The sequence below is a fragment of the Alternaria postmessia genome, assembly GCF_024291825.1.
Source record: "Alternaria postmessia strain BMP 2775 chromosome Unknown scaffold_11, whole genome shotgun sequence".
Lineage (NCBI taxonomy): Eukaryota > Fungi > Ascomycota > Dothideomycetes > Pleosporales > Pleosporaceae > Alternaria > Alternaria postmessia.
Genome location: NW_026260084.1, coordinates 369,081 through 393,416, shown reverse-complemented (window position 1 = coordinate 393,416; position 24,336 = coordinate 369,081). Strand labels below are relative to the sequence as shown.

The window sequence follows — 24,336 nt, the reverse complement described above, 5'->3', positions numbered from 1 at the left end:
GTCATAGCATGCATCTTACCATAAACAGCAACCCGATGGTAGTGAACAATCGCTTAGACATTGTTTAGATAACTGCTCTGTAGAAGTATTTTGGTGTAACGATATCACGCAACTCGCATCATCGCAAGAATATAACCGATTAACTCGATATGGCGTCTTCACTCCCCGAATCCAATACATCTTTGACCTATACACAACCTTCTTCTCAACCACATTTAACACATACACCCATACCTACGCCAGGTCCACAGGAGGTGCTGATCAAGATCAAAGCCGCGGCTATTAGTAAGTATCTTTGTACGAACTGCACGTGAGCCAGACACTGACTTCGTACAAAGATCCAGTAGACATCCAACTATGGGGAAATCCCGTGATCGGCTGGCTGGCAGGTAAAAAAGAGAAAGGAATAGGGCGAGACTACTCGGGTGACATTGTTGCCGTGGGGGAAGAAGCAAAGAGTGGAAAATGGGAGGTTGGAGACGAAGTTTTTGGATTGTGCAATCGACCCGTAAGCCAAACCTCATCAAATTACCTTTTGGAAGACAATACTAAATTGAAATCATGATAGATGGCGGAAGGAACATTCACACAATACCTTTGTGTCAATCCAACCTCCGAACCCATCGCAAAGAAACCTAGCACTTTGTCTCATCACGAAGCCGCCGCCATACCTCTTGTTGTCTTGACCGCATTCGCCTGTCTCGATTGGCTCCCGTCTCCATCCAGCTCTCCATCTCCCTCGCAACGCCGTGTGATCGTATCAGGAGCAAGCGGCGGTGTAGGAATGTGGTGTGTACAGCTAGCAAAGAAGCTCTACTCTTGCCATGTCATCGGCATCTGCTCGGGTCCCAATGCCGATTTTGTGAGCAAATTGGGCGCAGATGAGGTAATTGACTATCGTACGCAAGACGTGCCAAACTCCCTGCTTTCCAAGAGGCCCGCTGGTACCAAATACGATCTGTACATTGACTGTGTAGGTGGCACGGAAATGTTCGAGCATTGGAAGCAACTCCTTCATCCCTCTGGCGCGTACATAACCATTGTTGGAGACAAAACTTCAAGGACCGCAATGGGAGGACCGTTGACATATTTCACATACCCATCCCAAGTCATACGACATATCCAGGGTTATCTGTTTGGGCCGCGATATGCGAATGTTATTCTGTACCAGAAGAGCGAGTTGCTCGAGCAGGTGAGGGAGTTGGCAGAGAAGAGCGATGTGCAGGTTGTGGTCCAAGATGTTGTCAAGGGGATTTTGACCGAAGAAAACCATGTTGAAGCTTGGGAGAAGACTAAAAGCTATATGGTGGAAGGACGAGTCAAGGGTAAGATTGTTATTGACATTGCGTAAGGTCTTGTGTGACGGTTAAATATTTACATAGGAGTCGAAGGATATCTTACAAATTGCTGTTTGACCCTCTCGTTCTTGCAGATGTTAAGTATTACTAAAACACAGAAACATCTTTCCAAACCACTTCGAATACGATGGTGAGCTCGCTTGTTGACACACGCGATGGTCTAGCTCGTCCTCTACTCACTCAAGTTCTGCTGGAAGAACTCTGTGAGCCTGCCAAAGGGGATCAGGTCAACGCGGTCGTACAAGTCCACATGGCCAGCGCCTGGAATCCAAACTAGCTCCTTTGGTTCTGCCGCAGCCTCATACGCATCTTCGCTGAACTCGCGCGAATGTGCCATGTCGCCAGAGATGAACATAACTGGACGTGGGGATATGGTATCGAGGTCGCTAAAGGGATAGAAGTTCATAAACTTGGTCTGGCTGGAGAGCGTAGGGTGGGTGGTGAGGTTTGGTGCAGAACCTGCAGGTGTGAACTCGCCTCGGGATGTGCGGTAGAAGTCGTAGAACTCGCGTGAAACTGGATCGGTCTCATTGGTGAGAACATGAGGAGTTCCACCCGTATACTTTGGAAATGGAGGCACGAAGTTAGTGTACGTCTCACATGCATTTGATGTAGTCACAACATACCTCCGTTTCTCCACCGCTGGCCTCTACCCAACGTTGCGCCGCCGCCGTTGCAATGACCTGCTTGCGTTGCTCGACGCTCTGCGATCTCTGTAATCCGTTGCGGCTTACAGCCCCCATGTCATACATACTGGCTGTCGCGATAGCCTTGATGCGCGGATCGATCTTTGCTGCGCTGAGGACAAAGGAGCCACTGCCACAGATACCGATAGCTCCGATACGCTCGCGGTCAATGTAGTCTTGTAGACCTAGGTAATCGACTGCAGCACTGAAGCTCTCGGCGTAGACGTCTGGCAATACGGCGTTTCTTGGCTCGCCGTCGCTGCCTCCCCAGAAGGAAACATCAATCGACATAGCGACGAACCCTTGCTCCGCCATCTTGGTGGCGTACAGGTTTGCACTCTGTTCCTTCACGGCTCCCATTGGATGACCGACGACTATAGCGGACGCGTTGATGCTTCGATCGAGATTGTCGGGTAGGAAAAGGTTGCCCGCCACGGTCATCTGGTATTGACTGGGAAAGGTGATCGGATGCACCGTGACGTTGTCGCTGCGGTAGAAGTTGTTGGCTCCATAGGACAAGTTCTGTGCCGCCGCTGGCAGCATCTGAAGAGCAGCCACGAGAGCTAGCGATACGAACGTGACCGTCATTTTCGAGGCGCTTCTTCTGCAGATAGTAGTCTGGATTCGTTGTGGTGGATGTGGAAGCTTGGGTATGTGATGATCTCTTTGGCAGCGATACAGCGTTCTTATAGTTCAAGAAGCTGGCTCTTGCGAACTTGCACTGCCATAGCTTGCGTCAGCCCCATCAAAGAGATGTTGATGTTGAGCCAGGGTACGGCAGACTTATTCCTCTACATCACTCTCGCCAAGACTGGGCATGCAAGGGGATGACATGATCATAGTAGGCATTTCAAGGCGACAATTCCACCAGCCTAGGGATGTAAAGTGAGTAACGATAGGAGAACGATGTACTAGTGCTACGTAGACCCAAGTCAATAGCAAGAATGAGTGGTAACCAAGGTATCTGATCAATCAGACCACATCGAAAGTAGGAAACAACAAGACAGATGCAATTACCGTGCGGCGTCATGTTTTTGCAGAGGAGATGCCTGCTGTTGCTTGTTGCATATTTTCCCCTTGATGAAGTGACGTCTTGGCCTACTGCAGCCAGCTGACAGTCTTAAGTCCACCCGGCGCTAAAGCGTGATCGGTTTGGTCTGACTAACAAGGTTCCAGGTTTGACCGTCTACCATGATTCCATACTTGCAACAGCATGCTTAGAAATGGTTATTGCGTAGTTGAAATTTTGATGAAGAGAGACATAAAAGATCTTACCATGAGTCTTTCTGCGCATGGTAGCATGCGGGTGTCCTTGGAAAATCTAAATTTCTTTGAAGGTATACGCTGAAAACGCACATTAGCACCTTTTGCACGAGTTTCTAGACTAGTAGATACTTACATACTTTTAAATAACGTACGGATGCAGGTTCTCGAACGGCTCGAAGTCCGAGGACTTGGAGGCTCTGCTGATCGTTCCAAAACGTTGCAGTGGCAACATCCGGTGTACAAGCGTACCTAGAGCTACGTTGTTTCTTGGCATGTCACGGTGCCATATGGGGCACTTGATCATGCCATGTCGGTCGTACAACTGTTTGAGCTCCTCTTGATCATGGTTTTCGTCATTTCGTGAGCGCTTTTGAACTGCCTTCTGAACAACCTTCGAATTGAGGGAAGACATAGGGGAAGCACCATGTTCCCCCCTGGAATTGCAGGGCATGTATATCGCTGCATGAACGACACCTGAATTTGGTTTACAAGCTTTCAAGTTCGTGCAAACCTTGTTGATAACGAGTCTAGTAGCAGGGTGTTCCGTTACAATCCTTCCACCGGAATTGGAAATGCGGTAAACTGGTACTCAGAAGATCGATGCGGATGCGAACTACGCTGTAAACCCTAAAACTGCATGCCCGGAAGGATAAACGGGTAACTATGTTAATTCGGCTGAGGATGCTCTCATAATCCCGACAGGTAAGGTCATGATTGATATGATAACCGGACGTGACAGCTACTACACCTCATGCTTGTTTGACTGCTGAAAGCTTCCAACGACTGCAATTCTTTAAGACAGACATTCTCTTACTGCCCATGTTCCAGACGCATGGGGCGGCCGAATAAGTTTCTTATGCCATGAACTTTGCAAACATGCCCCGTCGGGCGGACTGCTGATGGCGAGCAACTTCAAGGACAATCCGATCGGAATGGCGTGCATTTACTATGGTTTCGGGGAGTCGCTACGCAGTTGCTGCCGCCGAGTTGGATCATCTTGATCTGGCCGCCACTACATCAAAGAGAGAAACTAAACACTTCTTTAGAGCATACCTAGGGAGTACTTCTTTTACAAGTTTTTTAATAGGAGCTAATGTAAGCTGCAAGGTAGGGCTTGTTGTCTCTATACCTACTTGGTTTTTCCCTTGTACGTGGTGCCGCCGTGGAGAGGATCTCTGGGCAGATAGGCGCTACCTAACTCGGCCAGAGATTGTCGTACATGTGCATACGAATTGAGATGAGCTGTTTCTTCCCGGCAGCAGTTCTTTTTATGCACAAGATGTGTGGATGTCAACCCCAGATGGCTCTAGGACAAGACTAACGCAGGTGCGTGACCAACAGCGATGACGTTGGCTGCAGGGTCCATGCTTCGCCCCAGCCTCATGGACATGGACCGCGGTCGCTATCTGGACGCCAGCCTCAACCACTACCAGAGCTCTCCACTCTCCACAACAACCCCGACCATCCTACCCCAACTTCGAATTCACATCGAAGTTCTTCCCGTCGTGTTTATCGCGCGACTATAACACTACAGCTCGTCTCTAGTACCGCAGCTGTCTTCACCGCCGCCATGCAGCTCACCACCCTCTTGCTCGCCGCGCTAAGCGCCGTCTCTGTCTCTGCATCGCCCTCATGGATGGGTGGCGACCAGGTCACGATCCAGGAAGAGTACAAGGTCCCAGGCGACAACCCCTTGTATTTCTGCGGTGACCCAGCCAACGATCTTCTTAAGATTGAGAAGGTTGACCTGAGCCCCAACCCACCCAAGCCGTACGTGATCCCTGTTGGAGTCTTGTGAGAGTTGCGCATCTACACGTGTGGTAGTTTCGCAAGTCTTGAGAAGTGTGAAGCGAGAAACTAACCTGGGTACAGTGGCGAGACGCTCAGCATCAAGGCCACAGGCGACTTCAAGGAGGAAGTCGGTGAGGGTTTCACAATGCACTTGCAAGTCAAGTACGGCATCATCACACTCATCAACCAGAATGCAGACGGCTGCGAAACGATAAAGAAGGGCGATCTCGAGTGCCCGCTCAAGAAGGGCGAGATGAGCTTGACCAAGGATGTTGACCTGCCCAGGGAGATCCCTCCGGTGCGTTCGAAGAGCCTGACAAGATGCGAATTAATACTAACAACCAGTAGGGCCAGTACACTGTTCTCGCAGACGTCCTTACCAAGGACGGCGACAAGATTACTTGCCTGACCGCCAAGATCGCTTTCCACCGGTAAATTGCCTCACCTTCGTTTCGCCGCCACAACACACGACGAGCAGCGATGGGATCTGATGTTCACACATGTAGGGGAGATACGGAGGACAGTAATACGGGCAGTGGTAGTAAAGTCAAGTTTGGACAGCCGAGAGTGCAAATGTCTGGGCCCCTCGCCGGGCTTGTGCAAGAGCGATTGAGGCGAAGGAACGAGCTGTAACCAAATGTTGGCGAATTGTTTTCATGTCTTGAATCACGATACCAGTGCGAGGTTGGCTTTACTGTTTTGCGTGTGGATTTGGACGTAGGGATGGACCATGGCTTAATGTAGATACGACGGACATGCATATACTCTGTGGCACGATTGACTCTTTGACCCTGTTTTGTAATGGATATCATATCTGCGCACGTTGAATGTTGTATGTACACAAAGCTGCCCGTGGTGGACGCCACGTGCTAGAGCCATGCGTAGTGTATCCGACACATGCGACCCTCTCCATGCGTTGCCAGTTTCCGCGTTCAACGTCTACTCTCCGAATAGCCTCCTCACCCTCTTCAGCACGCTGTCCTTCTCAGGGTCGTAGGGGTGGTCTTTGGACGGAATTTCGAGAAGGGAAGGGAAAGCAGCCGTGTATGTCTCAACCCGGTGTCGTATCCTCTCGGCGATCTAGCAGCGGTCAGTCGTGTCCTTCGCACCGTGTCCAAGAACGACTCCAGCGTCACTTGTCCAGCTGGGAGCGCCATGTCCGGGCCAGGTAACACGTACATGTTGATTGATGAGTAGAATCGCGATATCCTTGCGCTCGGTGGTGAAGCGGTCGAATGCTGCTTCGATGGCCGAGGTCTCGGTCTTTGCGTCCACAACGAGAAAGTTCTTCTGGCTGTCTGGTGGCTGGGTAACATGCTGTGATCTGCGTCAATGTCCTGTTCGCATCGCGCGTTGCAGCTCGCAATAGCTTACGCCTACGCCGGCAAGCAGCATGCCCGTGCAAGTGTCCTGCGACCGGTTAGCGCCCTTGACCCGCCAGGTGAGGATCTGTCGACAAGCACACCTCATCGCCTATGACGGCCAGGAACTGCCTGTCCTTGTACTGTGCCGCTGGTGCTGCCATTGCGATATAGCTCGTGAGGCAGCTGTCGTGAGGTCGGAGCTTGGCTGCTGAAGCTGGAGCTCCCGCGCGCCGTCGTCATGGGCGGGACCACGGCCTAGTCCGCGTTGGGCCAACTGTTTGTACTGTCCTTTCTTTCACCACGCGCTCTTTCCTCATCGTCGTTTCTTGTCTCAACACCGCCATGCCGACCTGATTCTCACCACTACCCCGCTCTTTTTCTTTACCTCTCCTATACAACCCACAACTCTAACCCAGGGACTATAATCGTAATACAGCCGAACCATGCCTCCTGTCGTGCGCCGCGCACCGCTCTCGGAACGCATAAAAGCCTACTTTGACCTGTCCGACTGGCTCATCTGGATATCCGAAGAGCTCAACAGCTCCGATTGGGAAGAATTTGCATCTGCTTATGCGCTGTACATTGGCTTTGGCGCAAACCTACTCTTCGTTCTCGCCCAAGCCAACAGCGGCGCATCCACGGCCTCGGACGACGATGGCGTCTTCAACGAGGTGCAGGGCCCAGGATGGATAAAGTGGATCATGGGCCTGCTGGTGCTGGTGCTGGGTGTGGCTAGCTTTGGCAATGCGTGGCTGGTCTGGGGCAAGAAGAGGTATTACCGTCTCTTCGAGCAGAGCGTCGATGTTGCGCCACAGACACCTAGTGCGAAGCGCGTTAGGGTCGACTCATCGCCTGCAGCAGCGAGTCCGATGCAGTTTGTGAGGAACTTGGTGCAGAACAACGCGGCGAGTCGGGCGCATCCTGTCGAGGGCAGAGACGTTTGGGAGGTGGCGGTTTGGGATCCAAATCCGCTGTGTCTGGAGTTGTTCTGCTTGTTCAGCCCGTTGCACGTGGTACTCTACTACTTCAACCTCCCAGTCGCTCCGTTGGATCCGAGACCGAGTGTCAGGGTGACCACGACTATCTTCATCGGAGCAGCGCTGTCGCTTCATCTTTGGTGGCTTAGGAGCTCCTTCATGCAGCAGGCCAAGGACAACTCTCTGATCAGTCGCCAAGTGCTTCACGAGTACGATAGCAAGTTCGTTCATCCCGCGTTGCAGAAGCCGTGCCGCGACGTTGGTATCCAGACCATTTCAAAGAACCGAACCCGTGACTCGAGTGTCGGCGTCAAGGGCAGCAGCAGTGATCTCGCGAGCTCAGTCGTCACATATACGCCAACCACCATTGTTAACCGCCGCACTTTCCGTACGAACCCGAACGCAAGCTACGCCTCACAATACGACCCTGACGATATGGCTTCTCCGTCTGTCACGCGATCCCTGAGACGTAGACCCTCCCTCCACCAAGACCACAGCAGCTCGCAGTATGCAAGCACATCCACAGCAACAGGTCCTGACTTCTCCTCTCCTATTCGACCCTCGCAAACACCCAACCCCTTCCGTCAAGCACCCACTATTCCCAGGACCAACAGCAAGCCTGCTGACGGCGGTTATCTGGGGATAAACACTCATGCCGCGTCTCCTCTACGAAAGTCGGCAAGTGCAAACTTTATAAAGGATGGCGAGAGGAGTGCGAGCCGTGGGAGGGACAGTCTAGGTGGCGCCTTTGAGCGCAGGGCTAGTCCGAGCAAGCGGGATGTCAGCCCTCTGAAGCGTATCAGTCTTGGAAACTTGAACGCCGAGAGGGAGAGGGGAGAAAAGACTTTGGGTCAGGCGGGTAGCCTAGGAAGGAGTACTCAGTACGGTAGTCTTGGTGTGGGACGAAGGGAAAGCGGACGATACTAATGGTCATCTCTGTGCGATAGACGAGAGCCAGGATACGGAAGAGCTTGTGCGGCACTGAGCTGTGAGTTCGATTAATTCGTGTACATTTTATTATATACAATACCCCAATATATGCCACCATGATGGCGCTTTTCTATTGCAGAATCTCTTTGATCACTTAGCTCAACGTATGGCTTCTTGTGTACTCTTCAAAAGCGCCACGTCACTGTCAGACCTTCTGTTCAAGAGATCGGCGACTAAGCGATGGGTACTTTCATGAGACTAAGCCGCGTGGTTGGCGCGTCGATGATAACATGTTGCGTACCGTTGGCCTAACTTTGTATACTTTACTTTGAGATGACAGCTGGGATGCTTTCAAAACCCCCTTGTAATGATGAGTCATGAAGGACCAACTAATTGCTGTACTTGTTTGGAATTCTTGAAAGGTTGTAGATTATGCTCCTATACGAGAGAATTGGGAAGAGCATTAGAAAAAATCGCCATCATTTTTCCTAACGACTACACGTTAATTTCGCCATGCTTCACCATTTGGTAAGAACATGTATCTTGAATGGCTAGCGCATTCTCTTCTATTCCACTTGCTCTTTAGCATGAAGCAACTGCTTTCCCTCTTCTTGTACTAAGAACAATGGAACGACATGCCAACTGTATGGGGCAGAACTATTGAAATCGTGTCTAGAGTGTAGAGATCGTGTCAAGCTGGGAGAAACCAATCTCTGGACCCAAATATAGCCGTAGGGCAGAAAGCACCAATGGAACGCTTTCCGTTTTTCATTGTAGGATATTCTTTGCATTACAGGTCTGGTATGCTCTCTGAAACGAAAACGTTTTACCTCTGCACATCTGCTGCAAGTTCGAGAACTGCACAATCAGTCTCCATAGAATCATGCTTTAGTATTTCACGTTCTGATAGAGGGCCGTCCGTGCAGCTGTTGCAGCTGTTTGATCCCAGCATTAGACACCTTTACACGGACTCTTCCCCTTCACGGGTTGTTCTTCTCTTTGTTCGAGACATGTATCAAAATAGGTTCAAAGATGAATCGAAAAAAAAAGAACTGCAAAAGAAGAAACTTTACCTTATTCTGTCAGTCACAAGCATCAACCCATATAACGGTCGCTTCTTCTCGGTTCTTCCGAAAAGCTTGTTTAACAAAAAGGCTTGAGGGGATCCGGTCGCTGGTCGAGAGCCGTTATAACACGTCATAGGATGTTGGAGTTGCGCGTCGTCCGATCGCATAGGCCTCGGACAGGCCGTCGCGCCGGACTCCAAAAAATAATTCATCCCAACAGGCCAAATATACGCATCTCAATAGTCTGCCACGTATACCAATATATGAGAATGCTGGCACTCGATGTCATAGTGTTCAAAGCGTCATTTTTGAAATGTGGGGTTCATATTTGTACCAATAGATATTTACAAAAAAAGGTATCCTTAGCATGGGTCTAAGAAACCATGATCCATGATCCAAGCCATGTAGCGCATTGCTAGTGTCATCATTCGCAATCATCGTACTCTCCCAGAGAGTCAAAGTGATCTTTCATAAGAAAATCCCTTCATCGAGCGCTTAAACAGAGTTGATGAAGGAGAGAAGGGCGGCGGTGCGAGCGTATACACCAGGGAAGTTGGGCTGAGCACAGCCGTTACCCCAAGAAACGAGACCAATAAGAGTCTTGGCGGAGTTGACAATGGGGCCGCCAGAGTCACCCTGGCAAGAGTCGCGACCACCAGTGGTGTATCCAGCGCAGAACATGTTGTTGGTGATAGCAGAGGTTCCGTAGGATGAGCGGCACTCGGTGCGGGAAACGATCGGGACGGAGACCTTGTAGAGAGTGCTGGGACTGCTGCCGCCCTCAGTAAGGGCACCCCATCCGGCGACAGTTGCAGTAGATCCAGCAGCGGGGTCGGATCCGGAAGCAGGGAGAGTTGCGTAACCGATGGTGCTGCTAGTAGGGACGGCAGTGGAGAGCTTCCAAATGGCGACATCGAAGTCCTGGCCCGAGCTGCGGTAGCTTGGGTGGACAGTAACGGAAGATACGCCAACGAGTGTTCCACCGGAGCTCTTGTTCAGGCTGCCGGCGCGGACACGGAGACCGCTGACTGAGCCAATGACGGAGCTGACGGAGCAGTGAGCAGCAGTGATGACGGTAGTAGAGTCCAACAGAGAGCCACCGCAGAAGTGGGATCCGCTGCGTTGAAGGCTGACGATGAAGGGGAACTCGCCCGCAGAGGCAGTGGTTCCACCAACAATGTCGTCGGCGGGAGCATCCTCAGGGAACTCGTAGTCGGGGTCTTGAGGAGTGGGAGCCGCAAGGACGAGCGCAGGAAGCGCGATTGCGATGATGGATTGGAAACGCATGATGATTGTTTCGAGTGAATGAGGCTACGCGGAGTAGGATTGGAAAGTGATTGAAGTGAAGAGACAAGCGACTGACTGAGCTGGCTGATGATGAAAAGGAAGGGAAACAACTCTATACTTATACGCAGGCTATGGTCCCCTGAGCATCTGAGCATCCTTACACTGCAACCTTGCGATTGTGTTGTCCGGAGATGCCAAGCGTGATCGACTAAGTGTGTAGTTTGTCCTTCCGAATTGGGTGTCCGCTACGACTTGGCAAACTCTTAACATGAAGTCCGCCAGTGTACCTTAGGCGCGCCAGTGGAGGCTCGGCGATCCTGCCCATGTAGGTACGTTATCTGCCTGTAGTATAAGCTTTCAAGCTAATTGCCTGGCAGCGAATGCGAGAGGAGAAGCTGATCCAGCGGTTGCTCCCGTATACCAGGATCAAGGCCAGCTTTGCCTCACAGCTGCATTCTGCGGATCGGTTTCTCCAGATCGTTGCTTTTTCGCCCCTTATCTCAAAGTCTCACAGGGCTGTGGTCACAGCCACACCTTGAAACATGTTGCAAACAAGAATAGCTCCTTTGTGGTCTCATGCCATTATGACGTATTCGTCTAAAGTGTACATGGCTGTGTGTATGTCGTGAGTAGCAGGACCAGCGACGCTGTTCCCTAGATAGCAGGAGGTTGTAACGGTTCTACATCCTTGCCATAGTAAAGCCGAAGTGGCATCGCACTTTGTTTGCCATAGTCCTGGATCTCGCTGGCGCCGTTGAATCGCTACGACTTGTCCCAGTGTCTGGCGCAGTCACGTCTTCTCTCCTGAAGAGGCAAGTGATTTTGCCACATATTGTGCGCAAACCGACAGAAGCGCCGACCGGGTTCTTGTAACATGTCAATGTAGGCGAACCACGATGCAGGGTATGTATATCACCCTACATGATCAGCATGGGATGCGATTCTTGGATGGACGAATGGTGTGTTCTTGTTGGCTTAGTTGTGCCTAGTACGTCGAAGGGCAAAAGGAAGGAGAATTGACCTGCCACAACGGATAGGTCCGCGTGGGCTGCTAGCGAAACACTCGCGCACTTGGCCCCGGCACGTATGATTGCGACCTCGGAGATGGCGAGCCTAAGGACTGTCGCATTGTCGTGTTCGTTGGTCGTCACCGGCTCTGAGCCAGAAAAGGCAGGAGACGTTAGGACGATGGGGGAGCTATCGAAAGACCGGAGCTTTGAGATCTTGGCGGTGCGCGCGTGAGCCGGCTGAGTGCCGGAGTTAGTATCGATCTTCGCAACGGCGCTGGAACTCATGCATAGTAGCTCTGGTATGGAGATCGCAGGTGTTCTTGCTGGTGGTATACGGCATGCGGAGTGGCTGAGATGAGGAATTGCGTTCAGCGCTCGCCCACAGCCAACCTCGGTACCACCTCGATAACGCCATTGCCACACGTAAACATCTCTCGTCAACGTGTTGTTCATGCGCCGACCAGTAGATCTAGGTAACGCATGCAAGACACACTAGCGCAGTACCTTCAGCCTCATACAGGATTTGCCGCCAACACAGGGTACTTTGACTGCTGCCTTGCATAGATGCACAGCGTCCGTGGCGCATCATCCTGCTACTAATACTCCTGACAGCATCTCAGCCCTCTGTAGTACCTACCACTATCCAGAGCGAATGCCAGCTGATTCCAAGGGCCGTCGCAACCTCTTGTGGGTATTTGGACTATTTCTTTTGATCCTGATATCAGTCCGCATCTACTCGTCACAAGACATGGACAGCCTACCAGCACCTTTCACCATCGAAATCAATGGCAGTCCGATCGCCAAGGTCGACGCCAACGCCGAAGACCGTACGCATGCCAAAACGGGAAAAGAAGCAGCTGTTTTTGAGCTCAAAGACAGTCGTCTTCAATGTAACGGTCACATTCTCGGGCGGTCGCTGGTAGAGGATCGCAGCTTCCTGCCAAAGCAAGTGTGGTGGTTCAAGGCAGACACTGATATGCCTGTGCAAAAAGTTACTGCAAGCCAGGATGGCGAGTCGTACCAGTTGAAGTTTGCCAGTAAGTGAACTGTAGTGGCGATGTCGTGCTCATGCTAAATATACACAGATGCTGCATTGATGGCAGAAGATGATGGGGTCTTCGCAGATCTTCTTGGGGGTCAGTATCCTCCGCTTCGACCTTGAGCATGTACTGACAAGCCTAGATCATCCATCTACAGTGGTAGTGAAGCTGCAGTCTCAGTCCTAATCAATGTGATGCGGTAGCATAGTGTGTAAAATAGCCGCATAATGATTCATATGTAGAACACCAAATGTCATGCATTATGGTCTACGATAATGACAAGATCCGATTATGCTGTAGAGGACTCAAAGGTCTGTGGCCAGTGATGCCCATCTAGACCTGCGCAATATTCTCGACACCTCGACGAGTTTGTCATAGCCTATGGTACCTGCCTTGCCAATTACCAATAATCTATACCAAAGTCGATGTGGCAGTTCAGATCTTCAATACCAAGACTTCTCCTAAGATCCGTGCAAAGGGGAGCCATGAAATGCCCGCCTGGCTCAACCCAATCCGACATCTGCCTCTGCTTGATCACCACATGCAGTGCCGCTCTCAGAGGTTGACCTGCATAGAACTCGGCATTCAACACAACCTGTGTAATGCTCTGCTGCTTGATGTATTTAACCCATGTTAAACTGGCGTTGTTGATCAGGGCTGTAAAGAACTTCGTGAGAGGGGCTTTGGTCTCAAGCTGAGCGCACATGATATCCATGGTATAGGCAGGAAATCGGAGATGAAACCTCAGGAGGGGGAAAACATCGATATCTCTTATGTAATCTTGGTTGACCCAAAGACGGAGGGTACCAGCAGGGTCATGGTAGCTTTCGATACGTTTCCGGCTCTTTCCATCCATCTGCGAGGACCGGCGGAGTACTGGGAAGAAGGCCTTGAAGTAGCTCTCCAATACGAAAAGCGGGAAGCGATGTGTTGATAGCCACAGAGGTCGAAATTCGGTTCGAATGAGCGAACAAACCTGAGTCAACCCTATATAAGGAAGCGGCTTGACGGCTGTTCGGCGGTCCTCGTCATCTGAATTTTGCTTCCGGTGTCTAGATTTCTTTGGCTTTTGGTATGTCATTGGGAAGCACCGATAGCTCCACTCTACTGCCATCCCATATACGCGATTTCGAAGTTCTGGCTACAGTCAGTACATCCTAGCTCAGAAATGTGTGGCAGTGACCAACCCCCTGGTAGATCCATAAATCTGAAAACCTGGTCTGGATCTCCTGCCCGTGTTTCCACAGGCTCTTTGACCTCTTCTGGCATGACTGCATCTTCAACGGTGGTCGCCTTTGTCTTCTGATATTTGCTCGGAGACTCTGAACCGCTTCCGTCTATGGCTCGCTTCGTGCCTGCGCTCTTGCCTGTGCCTTTGCTGTTTACAGCTTGCATAGTCTTGGTGTCACCTGCGCACGTCCTGCACCCGACACGTCAGTTACTGTAACAAAAGTATAGCACGTCGCGAGACTCAAGAACACTTACATAGTCGATGTGAAGGCCATACTCGCCAGTTGAATTTGATGGAAGATCAGTAGATGCAGGAGAGGTCTTGTGCAAGTGAGGCCCGATGTTGTGGGATACGAGGGCACAATACAGATGGACCCTGGACCCTAATGGAAGGAGCGGTAAATGCGCGATTGGCTTAAGGAAGCCCCTGCGGCTGGTGCCTGATCGCATTGGGTTCACTCTATGGGTCCACGCGCGTTTGCTCAGTCGGATATGCAGTGAAGCTCATATACACCACTGCAACAACATGCGACCCGGACCTACTGTTCAAGAAACCTCCTGGTCGAAATGTTCGTGGCACTTTTGCAGGAGAATACAAGATAGATCATGGAGATGATTTGCCAGCGGTGCTTTGAAGATGAGGTGGAAGGTTGTCATTTACTACCATAGAAGTGCCAGCAAAAGCCTTGCACATGCTCCTTTTGTGAGCGAATGAGAGCGTGTTCCATTCTGTTTGACTACACGTTGGCAATAACTTCGGGCATCTTGACCAGCCAGTTCTCCCAGAATCTGAACCCATCAATACCTTGCTCGCGACAAAGTGCGCCCGCTTCTTCAGCCATCTCCAGCTCTTCCGTCGCAACACCGACGCTCCAACCGAATCTTTCTGCCGTCTCTTGAGCTGTGACACCCCTGCCAAATGCTTGCCAATCCCAAGTGACGTCCATGTTTGGTGGCGTTTGATGCAGTGTCTTTAGCCAGGCTAATAGACTTGCGATAGTCTTTTCATCAGTGCGATCGCGTCCTTGAACAACGAGGAGCCCGCTCTTGAACTTGCGGAGACGCACGGGAAGCTTCAATGTATCCCACATTCGGGCTGCCTTCTCAAAGTCGGCCGGGCTAACGAGCTCAACGCCACCTCTTGCACGGTTGAAGACAGCCCACAAATCTACCAAGGTCATAATACCGCCCTCTCTTTTGAGTATGCCGCGGGTGTCGTCCGTAAGCCATTCAGCCAAGTTCCTTGATAGTTCTGATACGTACAGCGACTCAGACCCAGAACCTGTACCGAGCATGTCCTTGGTCGTTACCAGACCAAGCGCGGAAGCGGATTGGGATGCCAGCGTGTTGGCTTCCGAGCTACCGTTGGTACCTAGATTGGCCTGCGATGCGAATTGTTCCGCCAGAGCTATGATCTCCTTCGCGGAAGTCATCAGCGCGTCAAGGTCTTCGAATGCACTGCCTATCATGGCCTCGTTGTTCTGTCTTTGCTCCAAGCCTCGTCGCTCCAGCCCCGCAATGCCAACTACACGAGGTCGGTCGACCTCTGCCGATGAACCGTCAGACATAGCCGTATAGCTGTCGTCAAAGGTACCTGAAGACGGCCGTGGCTTGGGAATTGGCGGAGCGCTTTGGAGCAACCATTTACGCTGAACTAAAGCATTCTTCAACCGCTCGTAGAATATCGGTCCTCCACCTGCGCGGAACGATATCTTGATGCATTCGACAGATTCAGACTGCAAAGGTGATGAGAGGACTGGTCCAGGGGACTGCGATCTATCGAGATCTTGGAGAGTATCCAATCTCTTATCCACGGCCGTTGTTAAAGATGCACCACATATCTCGCAGTTGAGCAGAGAAGGATGGTTCTGATAGGTACACCTTGGGCATGACGACGTCCCTCCATTGTTTGTAGGGGCAGGAGCGCTACTCTTCGTGTCTTTGGGTGGCGGGCCCGGCGCTGGTCTGTTTGAGATTGCTGCTATGGCTGCTTTGACTACATGTACTGTAGGCGGCTTGATTCCGCATGCTAGACATGGCGGTATGGGCGTGCGGGAGGCAAGCGCGGGATCGAAATTGGATGGAACCGGGTTCGAGAAGGAACATATGGGACACACCCACGTTGCGCTTGCCGGAGGTGGCGGTGCGGGACTGCTATGTCGTGGGGGAGTTGATGACGATGATGCGACTCGTGGATTCGGGGGTATAGGCGAGCCACGCGACAGCTGCTTCAGGGGCTTGGGATAAAGTGTGATCTTGGGTGACGACTTGAGGAAGCCAGCCTATGTGCAGTCAGCGTTGTGTGCTTGTCCTTTGCACATGTGCCGGTGCATACATAGAACTCTGGTTTCTCGACATCCTTGAGGAAGATGGCGACGGAGTTCTTGCGTGGCTCGCTATGGTCAACGTAGCAGACACGATGTGAAGTCAAGTATGACTGGCCATTCTGGTACTGGGGAATCTTGAACTTCCTATGCGGTTGATTAGCAGCGGATAGCAACTGTCGCGAACATGCGCGTACCCCTCATAAAGCCCGACGGCGTCTTGGACGAAAAGGAGCGTCTCCTCCGGCAGGAGCGACGGGCGCAGTGCGGTAGTGAGGTCGAGCTGATGCAAGAACATTCAGACCATCTGCAAGTAAAGATATGCGAGGTGCAGCCATCGCATTGGATCGAGTCGACGATGCCCGATTCCGCATGCATTCACCGAGCCCAGCCATCGTCATTGGCCAGAAGCTAGCATGCTTACGGTTAGCACAGCGCTAGTCATCGCCAAGGAAGGCGCGATGCAAATCAGTTGAGCGGGCCGTCGCTTCACCCTCACCTCCACACCGCGACACAATAGACCTGTCCCGCGCGCGCGCCATCTCTCGCACATCTCTCTTGTCCATTTGCAACTACTCACCCAACAGCCAACTCCATTCTCGCTTTTTCTGCCTTGCTTGCCTGCTTATGTCTTTGCCCTCGGCTACTGTAGCGTGGTCCCGGCCAATGCAGTCACCCGCCTATAACACAGTCAATCCACGCACCACCCTCCAAGTCGCGCCCGCGCCTGTTAGTCTTCACACTCATACAAGAGAACCAGCCCACGCTCACACACGGCAGCAGTCAGCTATGGCTCCCGAAGCACCCAAGAAGAAGGTCGAGTGGCCTCCAGCCGTTCGCGAGTACGTGAGGCGAGCTTTCGATCCGCAGAACGCCATCCCAGGCATCTCCCAAGCAGACATGCAGGCACGATTGAAGACAACCATCGGCTGGTTTGCTGAGCGCAACTCGCACGACACAGTTCATTGGCCCACATTTCCTCTTCCTCAGGAGCTTCTTCTTGAGGAGCGACGGGCGGCGGCCATGGGAATGCCTACCACTGCCGTTGCCAACGGCATGCACCCTGCATACATGAATGGCTCAGTCACACACACTAACCAATCTCCACCCCAATCAAAGAAGCGCAATGCTCATGAAGCTGAGGAGTCGCAAGTCGAACAAACACAAGCCAATGTCCCGCCATGGCGCAAAACTAACCTAGCATCTCGCATGACTTTTAGCGACGGACACAATGAGAAGCGCCAGAAGAAGAACGTCCTCGCGGATGCCGCAAGTAAGTTTGACCAGGCTGAGCTTGACAAGCGACGACAGCGCTTTCAACTCGGCCACAACGGTACCAAGACGACTCCCCCTTGGGGCTCGCCACGGAAGGACGAAGACGACATGCCTACTGGACCTGTTGTTGGAACGAACGAGAATCTCGAGAAGAGCTACTTCCGCCTTACCGCTCCGCCCAAGGCTGAAACCGTTCGACCGCTCCACGTGCTCAAGAAGACCTTGGCCATGCTAGTGGAAAAGTGGAAAGCGGACAAGAACTACAACTACATCTGTAACCAATTCAAATCGCTCCGTCAGGACCTCACTGTCCAACACATCAAGAACGCCTTCACTGTCAAGGTGTACGAGATTCACGCCCGGATATCACTAGAGAAGGGAGATTTGGGTGAGTATAACCAGTGCCAGACGCAGTTGAAGGCACTTTATGCGCTGAATTTGGGAGGCAATCCGGCCGAGTTCAAGGCATATCGCATTCTCTACTTCGTATATACGTGCAACAAGACCGACATGAACGACATGTTGGCAGAATTAACCCTCGCAGACAAATCTCACGAATGGATCAAGCATGCTCTTGATGTTCGATCTTCGCTGGCTCTTGGCAATTACCATAAGTTCTTCAGACTGTATCTCGAAGCACAAAACATGGGCGCTTATCTCATGGACATGTTCGTCGAGCGTGAGCGCCTCAACGCTCTAGCTAATATGTCCAGAGGGTATGTATACGTACTTGACTCTACGCCGGTCATACACTAACAAGCTGCAGATACGTAAATGTCACACTCCGTTTCCTCACTGACGAACTTGGTTTCGACAATGATGAGATATGCCGTGAATTCCTCGAAACGCACGGTGCGCAAAACGTCATTGAAGACAAAGGCGATCGTCAGTACCGCGTCAGGATCAGAGAAGCCGCATCACAGTTCGAAAGCCTCCGTGCTGCCGCATTCAGCAAAGTAGACATCAAGGGCCAAATATGAGTCGACCTCCGAGCAAGCAGCACCTTCCTTTCATCTTCTCCAGTATCTTATTACGATTTCGAATTTTCAATTGCACTAATCCTCTACGATACCCTGCGTCACCTGGCACGTCACTCATGTCTCGAGCCACGACCCCCCGGTGTTTAACGCTGCTTCTCTCGATGACAGTAGACGGAACGTGGGGCACCCGCTTGATGCGTTGGATGCGCGGAATCTTCTAGTTTTCTTCTCATACATGCAATGTCTCAGATGTTGCTCATCACTAGCCAAAATGGGTTCTTTCGAGCTTTTGGTACGTCATGGACATGGATGAAAAAGTGGACTGGAAAACAAAATGGGGTAGAGTGGAGTTGGCCTAGATGGCCATGTAGGATTCGAGCTGGCTGCTCGATGGTGGTGGTCCCTGTGTCTCAGAGCATTCGGCTCGGGTATGTCCGACTGCACGTGGGGTCGGCAAGACCGGCATCACGGCAGTATGTCCCACGGACCTGCAAAGATTGAGCAACAATGTGGCCATAGCACTGATCGTGAGGTGTTGGCTGCCGCGTTTTCGATTGTCCATTGTTTGGGCCATGGCTGGGTGTGTTCCTTTGTGAATGCCAGCCGGGGCGGCTTGACTGAGCCAATGAGATGACGGAAGAGGGCATAGAGGGTTTGATTGGATAGGGCGTAGTTCTTCAGTGGAGGTTGGCGCTAGTGATATCCACTCAGAGGATGCAGGCGTTCGTGTAGTCGTCAATGCATTGGTTCATGGAGTTTGCGTTGAGCATGTGAAGCGCGTTGTGAAATTGTACGGGATAGTTGCTAGACCCTGGGGTGAGAAATGTTTCATTCGGGCCGCGTCAAGCATTAACCATGGGAAGAAGATTTGAACAACGCTATCTATGACAGACAGGAGGAGAGTGTTGGGTTTAGGTTTGCATGTGGAAATGATGGCATGGTCAATGTAGGCATTAGCATCGTCTCATAGTAGGGCTCGTGATTGGCTGCAAGGGTATGAAAGCAACGCGGAAGTTGGGGGGGCTGCGGGTGACAGACGCGAATTGTGGTGGACCTGCAGCTAGACGTTTGGCAGGCTGAAGCTCCACCTGGTCGGGCATATTTGTATCTTGGTAGACACTGCACATTCCGGGTCAGCGTTTGGAGTCATTACGGAAGAACAAAGGGGAAGCGGATCTGGCGCGTTCCTTTGCCCGCATCTCGTTTGTTCCGAGGCGTGCCAGGAGCGTCGCCGCCCTAAAGTGTGACCCGAGAAGAGGGCCACAGAGGTCCAGGAAGCAATCGCCAAGTGGTGTGCAGTAGCTGGGATCCCTCGCAGCGTGAGAGCACCCACTCATTTCTTGTTCCCCGTAGTGACTGCGCCTCTTGCAGTACCTGACGACGACGAGTATCGCCGCCCACCTAAGTAGCCTCACCATCGTCTCTGGAGGGCCGGTGCACGCTTCAAACTCAGCTTCAATCCGCCGCGTACTCGCCCCCGCACGCACACGCCGCATTCCCGGTCGACAGTCATAGTAGCAACACACCCCGAGCGATCACATCCAACCCTCGACCTCCTGATCTCTCCCTACACCGGGACGTTCGCTGCGCAAAGTCGCGTTCACGCTGCACGATGAAGGTGCGTTGCTTTGCTTTTGCCGCCACCCACGCCGCTGCGCCGGTCGAGTCACGCTCCGCATACGTACGTACTAACGGTGTTGCTTTAGTTCCGCAGGAGTATGAAGAGTGAGAAGGACAACCGCCCGCACCACATTTCAATTCCACCCAAGGACGCTATAGCCATTGTCCCGCCAAAAAAGGTACGTAGATCAACGTCGGGGCCCAAGCACCCCACTTCTGCTTCTTCTACGAGGCGTGAGCGCACAAGGACGGGGCAGTCGTTCGCTCTTGGACGCACCACGCGCATTGCGTGAGTGCCTACATGTGGGCGGCACACTTGCGCCCGAGTCGAACAACATTGCACGTCGCTCCATGTCGCCATATCATGATGCGCGCGCCCCCGGCACCCGCTTCCCGATGGGGCAGATGAGCGCGAAGCTAACAGCCATCTCATTTCAGGTCATAAAAGCGCTTTACGACTACAAGCCCGCCGACCCCAGCCCAAACTCTGGCTTCCTGGCCTTTTCACAGGGCGACTTTCTGCACGTCGTCGGCCGCGAAGACGACAGCGAGTGGTACGAGGCCTGCAATCCGCTGCACGGCACGCGTGGACTGGTACCCGTTTCCTACTTTGAGGGCGTAGGCAAGACTGTGCGCGACAGTGGTGGCTCTGCGCCGCGCTCCTCCACACCGCATCAGCAACAACAGCAGCCCCACGACTCGGGCTACCAAGAACGCATCACGAGCCCCCAACCCTCGGCCCAGGACATCATGACACAGCAGATGCGCATGTCGCGCGGAGGAGGGCGTGGCGCCATGGTCTACGGCATCGTCATCTACGACTTCAAGGCAGAGCGGCCCGACGAGCTCGAGGCCAAGGAGGGCGAGGCCATTATCGTCATTGCACAGTCCAATCCCGAGTGGTTCGTTGCAAAGCCGATAACGCGACTCGGCGGTCCTGGCCTCATACCCGTTTCCTTCATCGAGATCCGCGACATGACGACGGGCCAGGCAGTCGCCGACACACAGGCAGCAGTCACGGCCGCGGGCGTGCCCAAGGTCGAAGAGTGGAAAAAGATGGCAGCAGACTACAAGAATGGCAGCATACCGCTTGGAAAGCTTGAGACAAATTCAGGACAGTCGCTGCAACAAGGCATGGAGCGCATGAGCATCAGGAGCAACGGAGGGCACAACAAGGCCGGCTCGGTAAGCTGTCTGACGCCGGGCGCACCCATCTCGGCTGACAATATACAGGTCTCTCACTCGCGCAACGGTTCCACGGCGCAACCACGAAACCAATACCGCACATCCGACAACTTGCTTGCACCCATCAAGGCATGCGTGCCACGCTACTGCTTTGCCGACGACATCTTCTGGTTCATTATAGAGTGCCAGATGGAGGATGGCCGACACTGGGAGTTGCAGCGGCTGTACCAGGACTTTTACGACCTGCAGATACAACTGATAGCGACATATCCAGTCGAGGCAGGCACGAGTGGCTCAGGCGAGCGAACACTACCCTTCATGCCTGGGCCCGTCACCTACGTAACGGACAACATCTCCAACGGGCGCCGCGCCAACCTCGACGAATACATCAAGAACCTCCTCAAGCTAGGACCACACATCACACAAGGTCACCTTGTCAAAGGTTTCTTCGCACCAAGACAGGGCGACTACGAGATAGACCCGGATATTGTCGCTGCTGAAGAGTATCGTCTGTCACAGCAATCACACCAGTCATCGAACCCTTCACAAGGAACGAGCAGACAATCATCTGCAGATCAACTGCAAGCCACAACACCTGTCACACCTTACTCAACTGGCTCCAACTACCCCTCCCACCAGCGCGGCCAGTCAACCGCCTCGCAAGCATACTCGTCAAACCTCAACCCACCGCCCATGACCCACAACCACTCCTCTACCTCCACAGCCACCAGCACAGGCACATCCTCTGCCCTCAAGATTAAAGTATGGTTCGAAGAAGATAACTGCGTCGTCATCCGTATGCCTATTTCGCTCAAGTTCATCGACCTCTACAATAAGCTTGTTGAGAGAAGGAAAATGGAGCGGCCAGGCGAGGAAGAGGAGGAGTTGATTGTTGAGTACAAAGATGAACAGGACAATTATTTTTACCCCATCGAGAATGACGAGGATCTCCAGATCGCGGTTGAGAGGAATCCCAAGCTGACGCTCAGTGTTACCACGAGGCGGTAATGGTTGAGCAACGATACAGGCTATCTTCACCCCGCTCAACCTCATTTCACTTCGCTTCTATTCATCGCGCTTTTCTTCTTCTTTTATGAGAACTTTGTTCTCCCTGTGGCTACTGTCTGTGGCTACCTTCTCTATTCCCCACTTTTGGCGTTGCAAAAGGATTCATAGCTTCCGAGAGCGATCTGACTGGCGTTGTTGGGCGTTCAGCGGAGCAATGAGTGCATGACGGCAGGCGGGTTCTTTTTTTTGGGTTGCGTCTGAGTTGGATCTACTACGGGATGTTTGACATGTTGCAACGGGGTGTTGGGTGCTTGATTATGTCACGGAGGATTCTAGATGATATACACAATGGGGCTCAATACGGGGGCTGAGGGGGGAACATGACGGGGAAGTGAGTTGAGGGTAGGCAAAATGAGAGATATCTTGCGTACATCTTACCTTTTGTTCATCCAGGCCTTGCTTTCTACTGAAATGCTTTTTATATGTTTAAGCTAATCATCGGGATTTTCCAGATGCCGACGCGAGCCTCACGTATGTCGATTAGTATGCGACCACACTAGAGCGCAACGTGAGCGGAAGTATAGAGACAGGTCAAGGCGGCTTTTTTCTTACAAATCAACTAATATGTCTTTGACGTGTTCTCCTCCTCGACAAAGTTCCAGAGCTGTATGTTTTCCAAGCACAAAAATTTGATTGACACCTAGGTAGACTCAGGTGCACATTCGTACTGTTGTTCCAGAAACTTTGATGCTTACGTACCAAGGAACATCCTTTATACCACCGAACAATAGTAAGCGCTACCTGAATCGCGTACTTTCAGATGTACCTGTACCTAAATCGACATCCATTGAAAAGCAAACGGGGAGAACACTTTGAGCCTAATACTACTTTCCTTAGATGAGAGATATTACATTATCTCACATCGTAGTATCAGTCTACTTCATGTTTTCCGTTTACGTCCATTGTGCGTGTATTACGCCATTCATCCATACCGTGCTTCGGAACCATAATCAAAACTCTAAAGTGCATCTTTCCTATACATACACTCCCCTCTCGTGCACACCTTTTATGGCCACGAAACGTTACCATCTGTCCCAACAATCACCGTCCTCGGCGCATGTGCCATGAATAAATGCTCGTCCTCCTCGATCTTGGCCTTCGCTGCCGGCTGGCCGATAATGTTTAGAAATGTCAGCGCATGCGCCTGGTCTCTGAACTCCATGGTCGCCATGCTGTTCCAATCGACAGGATAACTGGCGTTTACAAAGGCGGGATTCCCGCCAAAGTAGTGTCGCGTGTGCACGGCGGGAAAGTTTGGGCCGGTGAGCGACTTGACGAGTGGAATGTGCACGTTGTCGTAGTGGTCGGCGTATTGGGTCAGGTTGAGGCCAGGAAGCATGGTACCGAAGACGAGGGCGGTGAAGTAAGGGAGCACCATCTTGGATGAATTCACCAATCTGTGAGAGGTTGGTAACGAGTAGTATGAAATGCGAATAGGATAAGTGTATTTATATTTGAGGCTCAGAGTGTGGCTAGAAGGCTGGGAGATGAATGCTGTCTAGGTTGGTACGCTCTTATATATCTAGCCCCGGAGGTAATCACTCCAGGGTATCATTTGCAGTCACAAAAAGGATGAAATCAATTGAATGGCCTGTTGGTTCTAACTGCCACAAGCGTACGGCGTTCAGCTAGTAGGCCTAATTTGCCGTGGCTATGTCGCTTTAGGGATGGATCGCGAAGCGAGGACTTTTATCACGAGAACCAATTCACCTATATCTAACGGTTGCAATTGGTGGATTTGCGTAAGGGAACTCAAGCAAGCAAGGGTCGAGAATTCGTTTTGAGTTTCTTTGTTCTAACGATCATGGTCCTTCAGCCTACGGGAAACTGGGATCTAGAATAGGTATGACAGTTGGGAGACCACCCCTGCGTCGAGAA

At 52.0% G+C, this 24,336-nt stretch overlaps 12 protein-coding genes across 12 annotated transcripts; 6 read left to right on the top strand and 6 right to left on the bottom strand.

Moving 5' to 3' along the window:
• Positions 1-149: 149 nt before the first annotated feature.
• On the top strand, positions 150-1,351 carry J4E82_002820 (uncharacterized protein; the record flags this gene model as incomplete). Its single annotated transcript, XM_051729116.1, has 3 exons — positions 150-285; positions 339-508; positions 569-1,351. 3 exons carry the CDS (start codon positions 150-152, stop codon positions 1,349-1,351), a joined length of 1,089 nt encoding a protein of 362 aa, XP_051591208.1.
• Positions 1,352-1,530: 179 nt separating this feature from the next.
• On the bottom strand, positions 1,531-2,587 carry J4E82_002819 (uncharacterized protein; the record flags this gene model as incomplete). The annotated part of the gene is made up of 2 exons (XM_051729115.1): positions 1,531-1,920; positions 1,985-2,587. The coding sequence occupies 2 exons, from the start codon at positions 2,585-2,587 to the stop codon at positions 1,531-1,533; spliced, it is 993 nt and encodes a 330-aa protein (XP_051591207.1).
• A 2,293-nt stretch (positions 2,588-4,880) lies between these two features.
• On the top strand, positions 4,881-5,536 carry NPC2 (Phosphatidylglycerol/phosphatidylinositol transfer protein; the record flags this gene model as incomplete). Its single annotated transcript, XM_051729114.1, has 3 exons — positions 4,881-5,080; positions 5,183-5,399; positions 5,450-5,536. 3 exons carry the CDS (start codon positions 4,881-4,883, stop codon positions 5,534-5,536), a joined length of 504 nt encoding a protein of 167 aa, XP_051591206.1.
• Positions 5,537-6,040: 504 nt separating this feature from the next.
• VMA7 (H(+)-transporting V1 sector ATPase subunit F) lies at positions 6,041-6,626 on the bottom strand (the record flags this gene model as incomplete). Its single annotated transcript, XM_051729113.1, has 4 exons — positions 6,041-6,181; positions 6,281-6,418; positions 6,476-6,511; positions 6,567-6,626. 4 exons carry the CDS (start codon positions 6,624-6,626, stop codon positions 6,041-6,043), a joined length of 375 nt encoding a protein of 124 aa, XP_051591205.1.
• Positions 6,627-6,908: 282 nt separating this feature from the next.
• Positions 6,909-8,369, top strand: J4E82_002816 (uncharacterized protein; the record flags this gene model as incomplete). The annotated part of the gene is made up of 1 exon (XM_051729112.1): positions 6,909-8,369. The coding sequence occupies one exon, from the start codon at positions 6,909-6,911 to the stop codon at positions 8,367-8,369; it is 1,461 nt and encodes a 486-aa protein (XP_051591204.1).
• A 1,565-nt stretch (positions 8,370-9,934) lies between these two features.
• On the bottom strand, positions 9,935-10,726 carry J4E82_002815 (uncharacterized protein; the record flags this gene model as incomplete). The annotated part of the gene is made up of 1 exon (XM_051729111.1): positions 9,935-10,726. The coding sequence occupies one exon, from the start codon at positions 10,724-10,726 to the stop codon at positions 9,935-9,937; it is 792 nt and encodes a 263-aa protein (XP_051591203.1).
• A 1,662-nt stretch (positions 10,727-12,388) lies between these two features.
• On the top strand, positions 12,389-12,962 carry J4E82_002814 (uncharacterized protein; the record flags this gene model as incomplete). Its single annotated transcript, XM_051729110.1, has 3 exons — positions 12,389-12,773; positions 12,822-12,872; positions 12,919-12,962. 3 exons carry the CDS (start codon positions 12,389-12,391, stop codon positions 12,960-12,962), a joined length of 480 nt encoding a protein of 159 aa, XP_051591202.1.
• Positions 12,963-13,176: 214 nt separating this feature from the next.
• Positions 13,177-14,281, bottom strand: J4E82_002813 (uncharacterized protein; the record flags this gene model as incomplete). Its single annotated transcript, XM_051729109.1, has 3 exons — positions 13,177-13,913; positions 13,964-14,196; positions 14,262-14,281. The coding sequence occupies 3 exons, from the start codon at positions 14,279-14,281 to the stop codon at positions 13,177-13,179; spliced, it is 990 nt and encodes a 329-aa protein (XP_051591201.1).
• Positions 14,282-14,743: 462 nt separating this feature from the next.
• On the bottom strand, positions 14,744-16,628 carry J4E82_002812 (uncharacterized protein; the record flags this gene model as incomplete). Its single annotated transcript, XM_051729108.1, has 3 exons — positions 14,744-16,288; positions 16,342-16,477; positions 16,528-16,628. The coding sequence occupies 3 exons, from the start codon at positions 16,626-16,628 to the stop codon at positions 14,744-14,746; spliced, it is 1,782 nt and encodes a 593-aa protein (XP_051591200.1).
• A 368-nt stretch (positions 16,629-16,996) lies between these two features.
• Positions 16,997-18,585, top strand: J4E82_002811 (uncharacterized protein; the record flags this gene model as incomplete). Its single annotated transcript, XM_051729107.1, has 3 exons — positions 16,997-17,059; positions 17,114-18,321; positions 18,372-18,585. The coding sequence occupies 3 exons, from the start codon at positions 16,997-16,999 to the stop codon at positions 18,583-18,585; spliced, it is 1,485 nt and encodes a 494-aa protein (XP_051591199.1).
• A 1,612-nt stretch (positions 18,586-20,197) lies between these two features.
• Positions 20,198-22,398, top strand: J4E82_002810 (uncharacterized protein; the record flags this gene model as incomplete). Its single annotated transcript, XM_051729106.1, has 4 exons — positions 20,198-20,203; positions 20,292-20,384; positions 20,644-21,390; positions 21,439-22,398. The coding sequence occupies 4 exons, from the start codon at positions 20,198-20,200 to the stop codon at positions 22,396-22,398; spliced, it is 1,806 nt and encodes a 601-aa protein (XP_051591198.1).
• Positions 22,399-23,464: 1,066 nt separating this feature from the next.
• Positions 23,465-23,836, bottom strand: J4E82_002809 (uncharacterized protein; the record flags this gene model as incomplete). Its single annotated transcript, XM_051729105.1, has 1 exon — positions 23,465-23,836. One exon carries the CDS (start codon positions 23,834-23,836, stop codon positions 23,465-23,467), a length of 372 nt encoding a protein of 123 aa, XP_051591197.1.
• Between the last annotated feature and the right edge of the window lie 500 nt (positions 23,837-24,336).